The sequence below is a fragment of the Alosa alosa genome, chromosome 20 (assembly GCF_017589495.1).
Source record: "Alosa alosa isolate M-15738 ecotype Scorff River chromosome 20, AALO_Geno_1.1, whole genome shotgun sequence".
NCBI classification, from domain to species: domain Eukaryota; kingdom Metazoa; phylum Chordata; class Actinopteri; order Clupeiformes; family Clupeidae; genus Alosa; species Alosa alosa.
The window spans coordinates 9439825-9453053 of record NC_063208.1 but is presented as its reverse complement, the minus strand read 5'-3'; the positions used below and the strand labels follow the sequence as shown (position 1 = coordinate 9453053).

General features: G+C 43.7%; 1 protein-coding gene across 1 annotated transcript in view; it reads left to right on the top strand.

Moving 5' to 3' along the window:
• Positions 1–13229, top strand: part of LOC125285644 (histone-lysine N-methyltransferase 2A-like) — a 45869-nt gene that overhangs the window by 9607 nt on the left and 23033 nt on the right. Inside the window, 9 exon segments of the mRNA XM_048230174.1 lie at positions 310–379; positions 1168–3000; positions 3209–3402; positions 3869–3973; positions 5279–5438; positions 5714–5927; positions 6607–6671; positions 7854–8087; positions 10985–11079. Of these exon segments, the coding sequence (XP_048086131.1) occupies positions 310–379; positions 1168–3000; positions 3209–3402; positions 3869–3973; positions 5279–5438; positions 5714–5927; positions 6607–6671; positions 7854–8087; positions 10985–11079 (2970 nt within the window).

Sequence of the window (13229 nt, the reverse complement as noted above, 5' to 3'; positions counted from 1 at the left end):
TTGTCCTCCTTTGTATGGTCAAGGATTATATTTCACATGCTTGACCCTGGGCAAATATAATCCAAGGTCCTCATGTTTAGGGCCTGTAATATGGAAGCGCACGCAGAGATGCAGATGTTTTGGGTGGCACATCGTCTTGTTAAATCAACCCTTACATTGTGCAGCACGTTCTTTTTAATCCATGGAATGCTCTGCACTATAGGCAAAACTTGCATTGTATTGCATCCATTCACTTGTAGGGAGTAAAAGTGTGTGTCTTTTTGGGAAGATCTAAATGTGACCGTCTCTGCCCCTTTCTCATCTCCTCAGGAGGACAATTTTGTTGGTTTTGGAGTCGACGGTGGCAGATCTCTACGCTCCTCTCGCAGTGGATCACAAAGTGAGTACATTTACACACATTTGAACATGTGATGAATGGCAAATAGCTGTTCAGTTGTTCTGTTGGAAGTCCCCATAGTAAACTCATAAACGCATTCCCTGTTTTTTCAATTACTAGGGTTTTTTTCAACAGATGTTATTTGGTTATATTAACCCCAGTACAAAATAGCATGGTCTAAAAATAGCCATTTGAATGAATAATTTCCCCCATGGGGATTTCAGTGACCGATACAGAGACTCAGATTCCAAAGTAATAATTTATCTTGTCTTTAAGAAGTATATAGCCTCCCCTCTAGTGCTGCAAGGCTTTGTATGCCCAATATTGATATTTGTTTAAAGACATGGTTGGTGATGCGATCATAGTAGTGCCCATGCCACTCCCATTCAAAAGGCCATTTGACCTGAATACAACAATACGGTCAATCTTAAAAGTGGCGCTTCCGTCCTAATTATGCTTTTAAACGAACATTCACAAAAAGACCCTAGGTTACATTTTGGCGAGAGTTACGCTTTAAGTTATACTTTATTTGTTCTCTGCATTTTTTTACACACACACACACACACACACACACACACACACACACACACACACACACACAGTTGGAGCACTGAACTCACTCGAAGCCCATGGGGACACATACACATCTGGAGCAGTGGGCAGCCTTTAATACAGCACCAGGGGAGCAGTAAATATAGGATGAATAAAAATCATATAAAATAAATTATGTTAGATGGTTGCTTATATTTTCCCTACAGCCGTTTGTGCAAATTATTCCTCTGTTGTCCCAGTAGGCACTCCCCTGAAGTCAGTGTTGTCGCCGGCGGAAAAGCCTCCTCCTGCCCCAGACCTGATAGAAGCCAAGGATGCAGCTCCTCCACCAGCTCCCGCGGTCTCAGAGATCAAGCCACTCTACGGGAAGGTTGTTAAGAGGGGCGAGAGAATCCGGAAAGATCAACCCTCTACCGTGGTACCAGGGGCAAGGAACACGCCCAAGTCAAAACTGGTCGTTAAACTTGCCGTCAAAAAGACCACAAAGGAAGTCTTGCCACCAAAAACAGTGAAGGCTGAACAGGCCTCGAAAGGCAAAGGCTCAGGTGCTGATGGTAGACAACCAGCCAAAGCCTTAGCTAAGAACCAGAAGGTCAGGAAATCGGTAGTTGATTTAACTAATGATGAAGTGCAAGAACTGAACACTGACGGAAGTAGTAAAGGTAGAAAGCAGCTTACCCTGCATAGTCCGACAAGCAGCGCCACTAGTGGCAGCATTCCAATTATTAGAGTGCTGAAGGACTCCAAAGTTGAGCTAGCTGGATCTGCTAGCCCCGCACCTGTTGAAAGTGAAGGTCCCTCACAGAAGAAGCAAAGCAAAGTTGTGTGGACTCTGACTTTGGTGAAAGGCCAGGGTAAGACGTCCGCTGTAAGGAGGTCGCCCACCGAGGTCCGTAAAAGCACGGGCCCAATGCTTGGGAAGTTTGTGAAGAGAAGTAGACCTGCCGCTCAGGAGGAAGGCTCAGATTCCTTAGGTAGTCCGACTCGTGGAAACAGCCTCCCGTCCGCTAGTACGAGCCCTAGCAGTCAGAGGCGAAACCCCAGTCATTTGCTTTGGATACCGCAGAAACGGAGGACGAAAGACATGGGCAGCAGCTCGGCAGTGGCGGCAACGACTGTGGCTGTGTCGCCCAAGCCTGTCGGCAAGCAGAGGAGAGTTTCCAAGGGAACAGAGGGGTCACCGGAAGAGGGTGCGGAGGCCGGGTGGGAGAGCGGACACGGACCTTCTGATCAGCCCGCTACCTCGTCGGGAAACTCGGTGAGCAGGAGACCTCCTTTCAAATTCAAAAGACGCAAGTCTAAGTTAAACATGCGACGGAAGCCCGGTGTCCAAAAAACGGATCCGTCTGCGGATAGCCCAGTGAAGCGGCGCAAGCGGAAGGTTGCCGGTAACATTTACGAGCCCTTGGTAACTTTAAATTCCGAGAACCAGGGGGAGCAACAGGTAGAGGTGTCCTGTGCCCCAGGAAACACCGAGCTGGCATCAGTGGAGGGCACGCCGTCAGTCACGCCTGTGGTCAGCGGTCGGTCCTCCCGAGTCATCAAGACGCCCAAGAGGTTTCTTGACGACGAGCGAATGTCTCACCTGGTCACCAGGAGTCCCTTGAAAAAGAATGGGATCGGCTCCACGTTAGACCCAGATGTGCCAAAACCAGCCGGCCACAGGAGACGATCTCACCACTATGCGGACACTAAAGGGGATGGGCATGCCGCAGGCAGATTTCAGGAAGACCAATCTACCTCAGACGCTCCACAGAGCTCCAAAGGCGATCAGGCGCTCGGCCCCGGCGCAGGCAAGTTGAAATTTTACGAGAGGCTGAAGAAGCTGACTGCTACGCTGGCCCAGAAGAGAGTGCGAAAGGCCGGCGGCACACCAGTCGACCAGCAGGGCGAAGCCGGAGGCGACGAGGAGTCACAAGGCCCAGTAAAGAAGAGGAGGAGGAGGAGGTCCAAGTTGACGATGGAGGACATCCAGTCTCCTGGGGTGGTGAGGAAGTTAGCGGTTCACCTAAACGCCGCAGGTGCTACTCTACCTGGTGTAGAGCATTTGGATACTACAACAGGGGTCAACGGTACGAATATCCACTCTCTTGCATTCTCATTGGGATGTTCATCAACAGTCTAAATGTGAACTTAATGGCTACGCAACGTTCATAGACAGACACTTGATGTATAATTTTTTTCATAGCTATACCTTTTTAAAGAAAATGTCTGCCTTCAGTGAACAGTGAAGGAAGCCTAGTGTAATGTTGTTGTTACTGTTGTTTTTACCCACCGTAGTGGAGGGACCGACCCAAATGGAGAGTGTGGGCCTGACCCCGAGGGATCTGGGAGAGCGTGTTCTGGTTGAACAGGAGGGGACGACCCATCGCATCTCTGTGTCCAGCTCCAACAAGAGAATGTTCCACCTGCTCAAAAGGGCAAAAGTTCAGCTAATCAAAATTGACCAGCAAAAACAGCTTAAATCCTCTCAGGTAAAAAAGTCAAGAATGAAACAAATCCTCATTTGGATGTTGTCTGAAATGCAACATACTGCTTGACAACGCAAGGCTCAAGCATGTTTTTGAAGTGCCTTCTCATAGTTTACGCAAACTACACTGAAACATATGACATGACAGCACTTGGCTTGCATGTTGTTAAAAAAAAATGGACAACAATTTTGGTACGAAAGTACAAGCCATATAGTATGTTCACATAGCTTGCGTAGACTATGAATCAGGCTTAAAGCGTGTTAAAGTAAGTGTTTGTCATGCTGTCTAAAAGCATTTTGTTTACAAGTATTTTGTAGTGCCTTGAGATGATTTTCCTTTTGCAACATGAAAGAAATCCTCATTTGGATGTTGTCCGTAATGCATAAAGTTTGATATAAGCGTGTATTGGTCATGCTGGGTACTGCTAGAGTGAGCTAACTGAGCGCTAACCGACTAGCCTCCTCTGCAGCTGTTGTCTGGCTCAGTCAAGCTGGGAGAATCCAGTGAGACGGGGGGGAAGAGGAGGAGAAGAAGGAGGATGGCGAGGGCGCCGAACAGGGACCTTGCTGCTAGGGTATGTTATGTGCTAGATGTTTGTATTTGTTTTTGTGTGTGTGTGTGTGTCTGTTTGGACACAGTATTAGTTATATTGAGTCTTAAAGTGTGATACACCATTGAAGTTGCAGTTACTATGTTATAATGTTTTTTAAATGTGTTTCATGGATGTAAACTCCTCACCTTTTAGGAGAGACTCACCTTTTAGCTATCAAAATGGGTCATCTATGAGCAGGGCTCAGCATTAATGGTTGCCCTTGGCTACCAAATTGTTACAAGTGGCAAACAGATTTGGTTCGTTTTGACAGCCAAAACCTCATGCCTGGTTACCAAGCTGGCAACCACTTCTAAAAATTAATGTTGAGCCCTGCCTGTGAGATCTATTATGATGTACAGGGTTTTTCCTGAGCAAAAATTAAGCTAAGGCGGTAATGTGTGCGAAACAGCGCCATTGTGGCATAGAGCTCAAGTTAAATGTTTTTTGTAAAAACAATTATTTGATTGTACAGAATTTGATTGAGACGGCTACCTTGCAATTCGCCATACAGCAAAAACCCTGAATGTATGCTTTCTCAGTGTTTCCCATACGTTCACTTATTTGTGGCGGCCTACCGCAATATCAACATTGACCACCACACAATGATTTTCCAGGTTGTACTAAATTCTGCTTAAATCTGGTTAGCATCATAACCACGCTGTGCTAATTTGTTAAAAACGGTTGCATTCAAGTTAATTCTGCAAACCAACCACAACAAATGGAATTCAGTTCTGTGGGAAACACTGTGATGAGTTCTCTGCCAACAAACTGCATGCCCTTGATGGGGCACCGACAAATATCAACAAACTCTTCAGTCAATCCTCTTCGTTGCTTATGGCTGTTTATGATCCAATCAGATGGAATTCAGTTCTGTGGGAAACGCTGTTTCTTGTCTGTGTATTTAAAGCAGCACCAAAAAACTTTTCCTCTAGCACGTACGCATTGTTTATCCAACGGCTTTGTAAATAACGATGTCCATACACAAGGTAGAATTTGTTGCATGATTTTATGAAAGTAGGCTATGATGCATGATGTCGCAAAACAAGTCAAATTTGTAGTTTCTTATGTCTCATTCCATCGAACTACAGATCCGCTACCCGATCTAGCAAACTTGCATAGTGTGGTTATAGCCGATAGAGGGCCGCGAAGCGAATGCAGAAGTGCCGTTCACCCTGTTACGAGTTGATGAACCACGGAAACAATTTTGGAAACATTATTTTAAGGTACAAAAAACTCTTTGGTGTTGCTTTAATGTGCAGTGTATTTGCATCTTCATGCATTTTGCAGCAGCAGCAGTTACTCGCTGGGCCCCGCATCAAGCATGTGTGCCGAGCAGCGGCCGTAGCCCTTGGCCAGCCCCGCGCCATGGTGCCCGATGACATCCCACGCCTCAGCGCCCTTCCCCTGCACGAGCGCGAAGGCATCGCCCCCTCACCCACCGCAGAAGGTTTACTGCCATAACATATTTATACACAGTTTTTATCACAGGGGCAGTGTCTAGAAAGGTATTTATTATGAAAAATATCTATACAGTTCCGATGTATTCTTACACGTAAAGCTGTTAAGGTGCTGAAATCTCCCCCAAAAAATTTCCAATTTTTTTTCCCCCAATGTCTGGAGCAGCACAGGTTGTAACTGTCTTTACCTTTTTGCTCTCTCCACCTGTGCCTATTCCATGCCCTCTTCTCCTCTTGCCCTCATCTCGTCTGTGATTGGTTACAGCAGGTGCAGGTGAGGCATCAGACCCCGAGAGCGCGTCGGATTCGGAGTGGACGACATCGTCGTCATGTCGCCCGGAGTTCCGTACCGGCGGCGTCCGCTCACGCCGCTGCATGAGCTGCCCCGGCTGCCTCACGCAGGACGACTGCGGCCGTTGCGTCCACTGTCTGGACAAGCCCAAGTTCGGCGGGCCCAACACGAAGAGGCAGTGTTGCATGTGAGTTTCTCTCTCACACACACACACACACACACACACACACACACACATATACAGACATACAGAGACACAGACACGCACACACACTTTACTACTTTATATGTGTCTACAATTCACCAGACCCACCCCTCAACAAGCCCTTTACTCTTCTAGAAATTGGGTTGCTGCTTTGTGGCCTTTCTTGTTTGCACTAGTGTTACCGTCACTTGCCTTCTGGCTACTGTGGTTTTTATTTCTTTATTTCTTTCTTTTTTTCTTTTTTCTTTTTTTTTCTTTTCTTTCCAAAGCTGGAGTCACATTTCCTTTCTGCCACCTGCTGTTGAAACTTTAAAAAAAAAAAAATAGAAAAGAACATTGCACCCATTCACAATCGTTTATGAACAAGCATGTTTAATGGCGTGGTGGGACAGCGCTAACGCTAACGTCACCGCCTGAAAATCCTGTGTTCGATTCCCGAATCCGCCAATGAGAGTCCGTGGATTTGGATCCGCTTTGGATTAAAAGTGTCTGCGAAATACCAGTCAACATTTAACTTTGATTTTAGTTGGAATAGAAGGTCATGTATGGTCATGGAAATCAGAGACTTGATTTGCTGCTTGGCTTCAGTCGGGAAGTTAATCTATAGGCCAGCTTCAGCATGGCCCAGCTGTTAATACGAGCTGCTTTGTTTGTCCAACAGCCACAGAATATGTTCCCGCATTGCACTGAAGAAAGCCAGGCGTATGGGGATCCGGAACCCCAAAGGTACGAGCGCGCCCTGATCACAGCTACCGTCAGATAAATACCACACACCTTTAATACATATCTGCCTGGAGGTGGATTCATCTGACGACACCTTGATTTGAAGCATGGCTAAATGTTGTCCTCTCTGCCTGAGTTTGCTTTTTGCATGCCTGGTGTATGTATGTGTCCTAATAGCTGTGTGTGTCTTACTATTCGTGTGTGAATACGTATGCCTGTATTTCTTTTCTGTGTGTGTGTCTGAGATCGCACTGACCCCTCTGGTCTAGTCACAACCAAACACAATCTTCCAGTCACATAGTCTGTTTTATCTGACTGGTGAGCTGTGAGAGTGAGTGTGAGTTGTCACTCAAGTGCTTACTGTAGCTTCAGTTTTCTGTCTGTAGGGCTGTGGAATTTGTGGAAAATATGTAATTTGGATTTTTCACAATATTGCGATTTCATTTGCGATATAATTTTTGAAAGTAAACAGCCTGGGAATACCCATACGAACCTCCACCAAATTTATGATTTGCTCTGCAGGCCCGTCTGGCCATGAGGCCATTAAAGCCCGTTTCCGATGTCCCTAAAACACAGGCACACAAATACAATCGCTAATCCGGGCATGAACCGGTATTTCTTTAGAATTGAGTAAACAACTGCATTTAAAACCTTCGTTTACAAGATTGCTACACTTCTGAAACGATTTGGGATCTTTTGAGTTTATTGCACCAATTTAAGTTTAACTTAACTGTTAGTTACGCCCCTGCTGGAGATTTTAAGTCTATGAACCTTTTCGAGACCCATTCTCAGTTACAATTGAGAAGGGTCTGGTGTCCACCAGGCTAGTAAGTAAAGCTTCAGTCTAGTATTCGGTGAACTTCACTGTCTGTTACTCAAGGTGGATGGCATCAGTATAAAAATCATGGATGTGATGAGATTAACTATTGGGACAAAGTTGCGAGCTGCACAATTAATTGCAGCCTTTGCGATCAGTTAATTGCATTATTTCAAATTGTGATTTCAGTTACAAATCGAGTAATTGTGCAGCACTAATCAGATGGTCGGTGTGTATGTATGTGCATTGATGCGTGAGTGCGTGCGTGAGTGCGCGCGCGCGCGCGTGTGAGCGAACGTGGTAATGTTGTCAGTGATGCTGTCCTCGCGCACTTATTTCCTGTCTGATGACTGGCGTGTGTGTTCCAGTCCAGGTGCGCCGTGGCGGGCGGTCCTCGGCCAGCGGAAACGCGTCCAGCGAGGACGAAGAAGGGGCGGCTCCACGGACGGCGCCCTCTGACCTCCAGAGCCCCTCCCCCTCCAGGAAGCAGCCTCGCAGGCACGTCACACCCCTCTGCTACAGTGACCTGCTCCGGTCCGAGTCCGAATCGGACGAGTCCACCACCCACCAGCCCATCCCCAGGAGGACCACCTTGAGCAACGGTAATGCACACTATACACCAGTGGTGAGGGGCTGGAGTCTCATGACTCGGCCTGCTAATTTGGTGACTTGAGAAACAAACTTGACTCAAGGGAATAGATTTTGAGTGATCTGCCTTAAGTCTGAACTGAGGATGCATGAAATGAAATCATGACTTGACTTGAGGTGGATGGATCTCTGGGTAAAGGTGTGATTTTTCTGTAGAAATGGAAAATACATCCCTAGATTTTTTTCTACGTTGAAACTGTGTAATCTAAATGCAATCGTGATTTGACTTGAAGGGAGTTGAATGGCTGGGTAAAGACATAATTCTGCTGTAGAAACAGGGAGGGTGGGGGGTCCTTTATTTTTCTACAATAAAAGATTTGTCACAACGGCAAAAATTGTGGCCTTCCCAAAGTTGTCTCTCATTGTCTCACTCCTGTTGCTGTTGAGGCTCTCCCTTTTCCATGCCTTGGACTGGTCATTGCATCACTTGAACTATATGATGCATCTAATGTCTAGTGTCATGAGTTGATTATTATTTTTATTTTTTTAATTTTTTTTGTAGCGGTCTAGAAGAAAGTGGTCTATAGCGTTTGTTGCCTTAAAACCTATTGGGAACGTTCTTTAAAATAATAACTACAGCATTATGTTATCTGACTCATTTTATCAAAGGTCTGTAACTACTTGGCTGATGTAACTTCACTAACTGACACTGGATTGGTCTGCTGACTGGCAGACAGCATAGACTACTAAATAGCTAATATTTGGCACATAAACCAAACCCTTAACAATACTCACTTGGGCCTCAGTCATGTTGATGGCCGTTAAAAGGGCTCGGTGAAAAAGGCGAATCAAAAGTCTCTGTAAAGTCTGCCCTTAATAAAGCATCACCTGTGCATACAATTTGTATGAGTCATTATTTTGCCAAACTTTATTGGCTTCACATGAATTGTAACTATTATCATACAAAAACAATTTCACATAAATAAAACAGTTGAATATTGTCAATAGTTCAAATGCTGTCTACTTATGCAACTGCCTCGGATGTGTCTCCCTCTCTCCTAGTGTTGTCTGTACACACACAAGCCATTTTGTTGGCTTTCTTGTGTAGCAGTATGTCTCCTTTGGGGATACCTTTTCTTTCAGACAAAAAATGCTTTTAAGTAATATAAATATTAAAACACATATTTGAATAAAAGAATGTTTCTTTGCTTTGCATTGCTTTTTCTTCGTTTTTGCAAAATGTTGTGCAAAGGCAGTTTGTTATTCTAGTTTGTTATTCGCATTGGCACTCACTGCCGACCATGATCCAAATCACAGATGTGGTGGGTTTTTTCTGCAATAAATAGACCACAAGCCTGTTTAGTTTAAAATTGGTGTAGGGTTGAATTTCTAAGTCATTTCCATTAGTAATTTCTGAAATGCTATGGTCACTTGCTTAAGGACAACCTTGACTTTGCTTGCTTCTGTGCAACAATTCTGAAGGCCTGACCGGTTTGATACCTGGGCTAAACCGGGTCCGCAGATTAAGTCCTCCATACACGGAGCGTAGAAATAGTTTTTAAAGACCTGTCTGTTTCACAGTTGCTATCACATCCGGCGGGGTATTCCAAGTATGTGGTTTAGTGACAAACCTTGGTAAGTTAACTCCGTAAGTGGTAAACTTTCTACAACAAGAGCCTTATGGCATTGTTTTGTGAGGAGAATGAAGCCATACAGCTCTTCTATTAGGAGGTTTACCACCTACTCTGAGTTAGCTTACCCAGGTTTGTCACTAAACCATATACTTGGAATTCCCCCCTGATGTAGCCAATTCCATTGACTGTAGTGGAAGCTAATTGTTGCAGCAGATGCTGCACAAATGGAGCGTTTCAGTTACGTTCCAGGTGTAGCCTGCCTGTAAGACTTCAAGCTAATGTGTTGCCTGCTACTTAAATGTTTGCTACATAGCCATGCTATACAAGGCATTTGTAGCCTAAAGTTATTTTACTTTAATTCTTTACTACCCTCTGCTTAGACCACTCAGCTGGCCATGTCTACATATCATCACACACCCCACCTCATGCAGAACAGGCTCACAGTTAAACTAGACTGAACACCTAGGCTGATAATTGCCAACTAAATAGCCTTTACTGTCCTACTCAGAGGCACTCCACCAATTTACGATAATATTGTTAAAGCCGAAGTGGGGTAATGTTTTACCTTTTTGAAATGTAAAGAATGTTCGACTATAACCAGAAATGAAAGACTGATTCGAATATTGAATATTTTAATATCAAGCTGTATTGAGTACCATCTCACCTGCACTGCTGTATCTAGGCAACTAATCAATCATTTGATATTAAGTGTGCAAATGGGAAAAGAGAAGCCCCTATTATAACAATAGACGTGAGCTCCATCTTGTGCTTCTACTGACCTAGTGTAGCAGGTATTAAATATAAAGTAAGTGTAATGTAATGGTTCAAGTGTAATGTAATTGTATAAGTGTATAGTAAGTGTATTGTAAAGTGTTGGGTTGAGAGTTAAAAGAGAATTCCTGTGTTTTTTTTTTTTTTTTTTTTTTTTTTTTTTTCTCCACATAGATCTCTGTGTCTGCTACACTCTGAACATGGCATGAACATACCCCCAGAGTCTAGAACTGTAGGTAGCTGCCTGGCAAGCTCTCGTACCGACAGTACTCGGTGACCTTGATAAATGGAGATGTATGTGAAATATTGCCGGAATTCTTGTTTAACAGTTTGACAGTGACTACCTCTCGTCCATTTCACATATCCACAACACCTGGTCAGATTGAATGCTAGATGAACGTATAATGCAAAGCAAACCATGCACACCAGTGGCTACCCATCTCCGTTGTTGAGGTTGTCTGAGGAAAGAGCATGGTCGTGGTCCTGATGTGATTGTTTTCTTGCAGGGGCCACGGCCAGTCTTGCGGACGAGGATGGCGGTAACTTCCCCAAGCCCAGGCGTCTGCCATTTGTCAGAGCTGGCCGTCGGAGATTTGACAAGGTAATGCGCCCGTCCGTCCTCTTCGTGTCATTCCTGCCTAACGCTCTCACATCTGAAATTTCATATTTGATTATGCTAATTTGGGCTTTTTTTTTTTAAAAAAACAACAATTCCAAGCATTATTCCATGAGCTTTTAACCTGTAGGACTGGTCCTGCAAGAGTTTAGATTCACATTGAGGAATGTTGTTACAGCTATTTTTAAGATGAACGTAACTTATTGTAAAAGTAACTTTAGCTGTACTGCAGATTTCAGATTCAAAATAATTGTTTTCCCCCTTAGTACTTTTGTTTTAATGTTCCTCCTGTTAATGTTTTCCTATACACTACCGTTCAAAAGTTTGGGGTCACTTAGAAATGTCCTTGTTTTCTTTATTAATGTTGTAAAATGACTGTTGTAGAAAGAAATGGCTGATTTTTAATGCAATATCTACATAAGTATACAGATGACTATATTCAGCCACCTTTCATCCAATGTTCCAAAGGCACATTCTGTTGTGATATCCGATATCATTTTAAAAGACTAACTGAGAAAACATTGATGAACCCTTTTGCAATTATATAAGCACATAATGTATTCTGAAAACTGCAGCCCTGATAAAAAAACAATGCAACTGATCTCAGCTGGTATTTTGTCTATAATGGAGTGGAATGGACATTTCTAAGTGACCTCAAACTTTTGAACGGTAGTGTATGTAGATGTGAAACTTTACTTTGTGTTAGACCTTACAACAAGATATTGTGTGTAGTTGACCTGTTTCACTGAAAGTTAAGCCTAGCCTCATACTACTGTGGCCAGTTATTAGTTTGCAACCTCTGTTGTCTTTTAGCTTCATAACCTCTTGCTTTTTTTTAGATCATACTAAAGAGTTCATTGCTTTAGTGTGTAGTAGATGTCTTTTTGCATGATTCTGTTCATGATTTCTTCTGCGTTAATTAACTTTCTTTCAGTCCAGAGTGGAGCTAATTTGGCTTTCTCCTCCAGAGCATGACACACATGTTTAGTTGGCTGGCTTTCCTCATGTTCTTTGCATGTGGTCTTACTCGTGCACACTTTCCTGCTCTCTCTCCCTCCCTCCCTCTCTCTCTTTGGTTTTCCTTCACATTTTTTCTTTCAGGAATGTTTAACTCCACAGTTTCCTGCACATTTATCTCTTCAGGTCTTACTGTAGCTGTTTGGCGTCAGGAGTTTATTCAGATGTGCTTATTTGTGTTAGTTTCCTGTCGGTGGATCTTTCTTCCTCTTCCCCTCTCTTCTACACTCTTGATGCATGACATCTGCCACAAATAGGGCTGTGAAATTAATCATTTTGGTTTTAATTTGAATCATTTTGGTTGAAATCGCAATTTGGACTGATGGAATAAGCTATTCACAAAGGCTGCAGTTAATCATGTAGCGAACAATTCTGTCTCAATGGGCTAAACTTATAACATCTGATTATTATATTGATGTAATTTTTTATGTCAGTGAAGCTCACCTAACAGGAAAGTGGTGCCTCATGCACTAGGCATGCTCACCAATCAAAAGTAGCCCAACTTGAAGCTAAATTTGTAGTATTGAACTGAAGCTTCATTTTTGGCTTTTTTTCCACACAATAACATTATTCCATGGGCTTTTGAGCTGTGAGACTGGTCCTGCAAGAGTTAACTAGGCTTTGACTCTCAAAAAGAATATCGCAAATCAAATCACACTCTGTCAGAAAAATTGCAATGTTTTTTCCTCAAATTGTGCAGCCCTACATGCAAATCTCTACCTGCATCTCCAACCTCTCTTCCTGCCATTGCCCTCCTATGAACCTCATCCCAGCTCGTAGAGAAGCCCCCACACCACATCATCTTGAACGCCAAAGCCATGTTGTGTTTCCTCACTCTCTTCTAGCGTTGCTGTTGAAAGGGGTTTGATATCAGCATTAGCAGTTAAAGTTAAAATGGACTGGTATTTAGCAGACTTGCAAACGCGGGTATCAAACCCAAGCCGACTGATTGGCAGGCAGTGACATTAACGCCTGCTCCGCATTTGAATAAGTGTTATTACCTTCAGGTCTACCATGTTGGGCTTACAAGAGGTCACTACTATAAAAAAGGCATCAGAAATATCAAAACAAACTAAGTAGCAAATCAAATTATTGTGTATTTTTTTTATTGCTAAGTA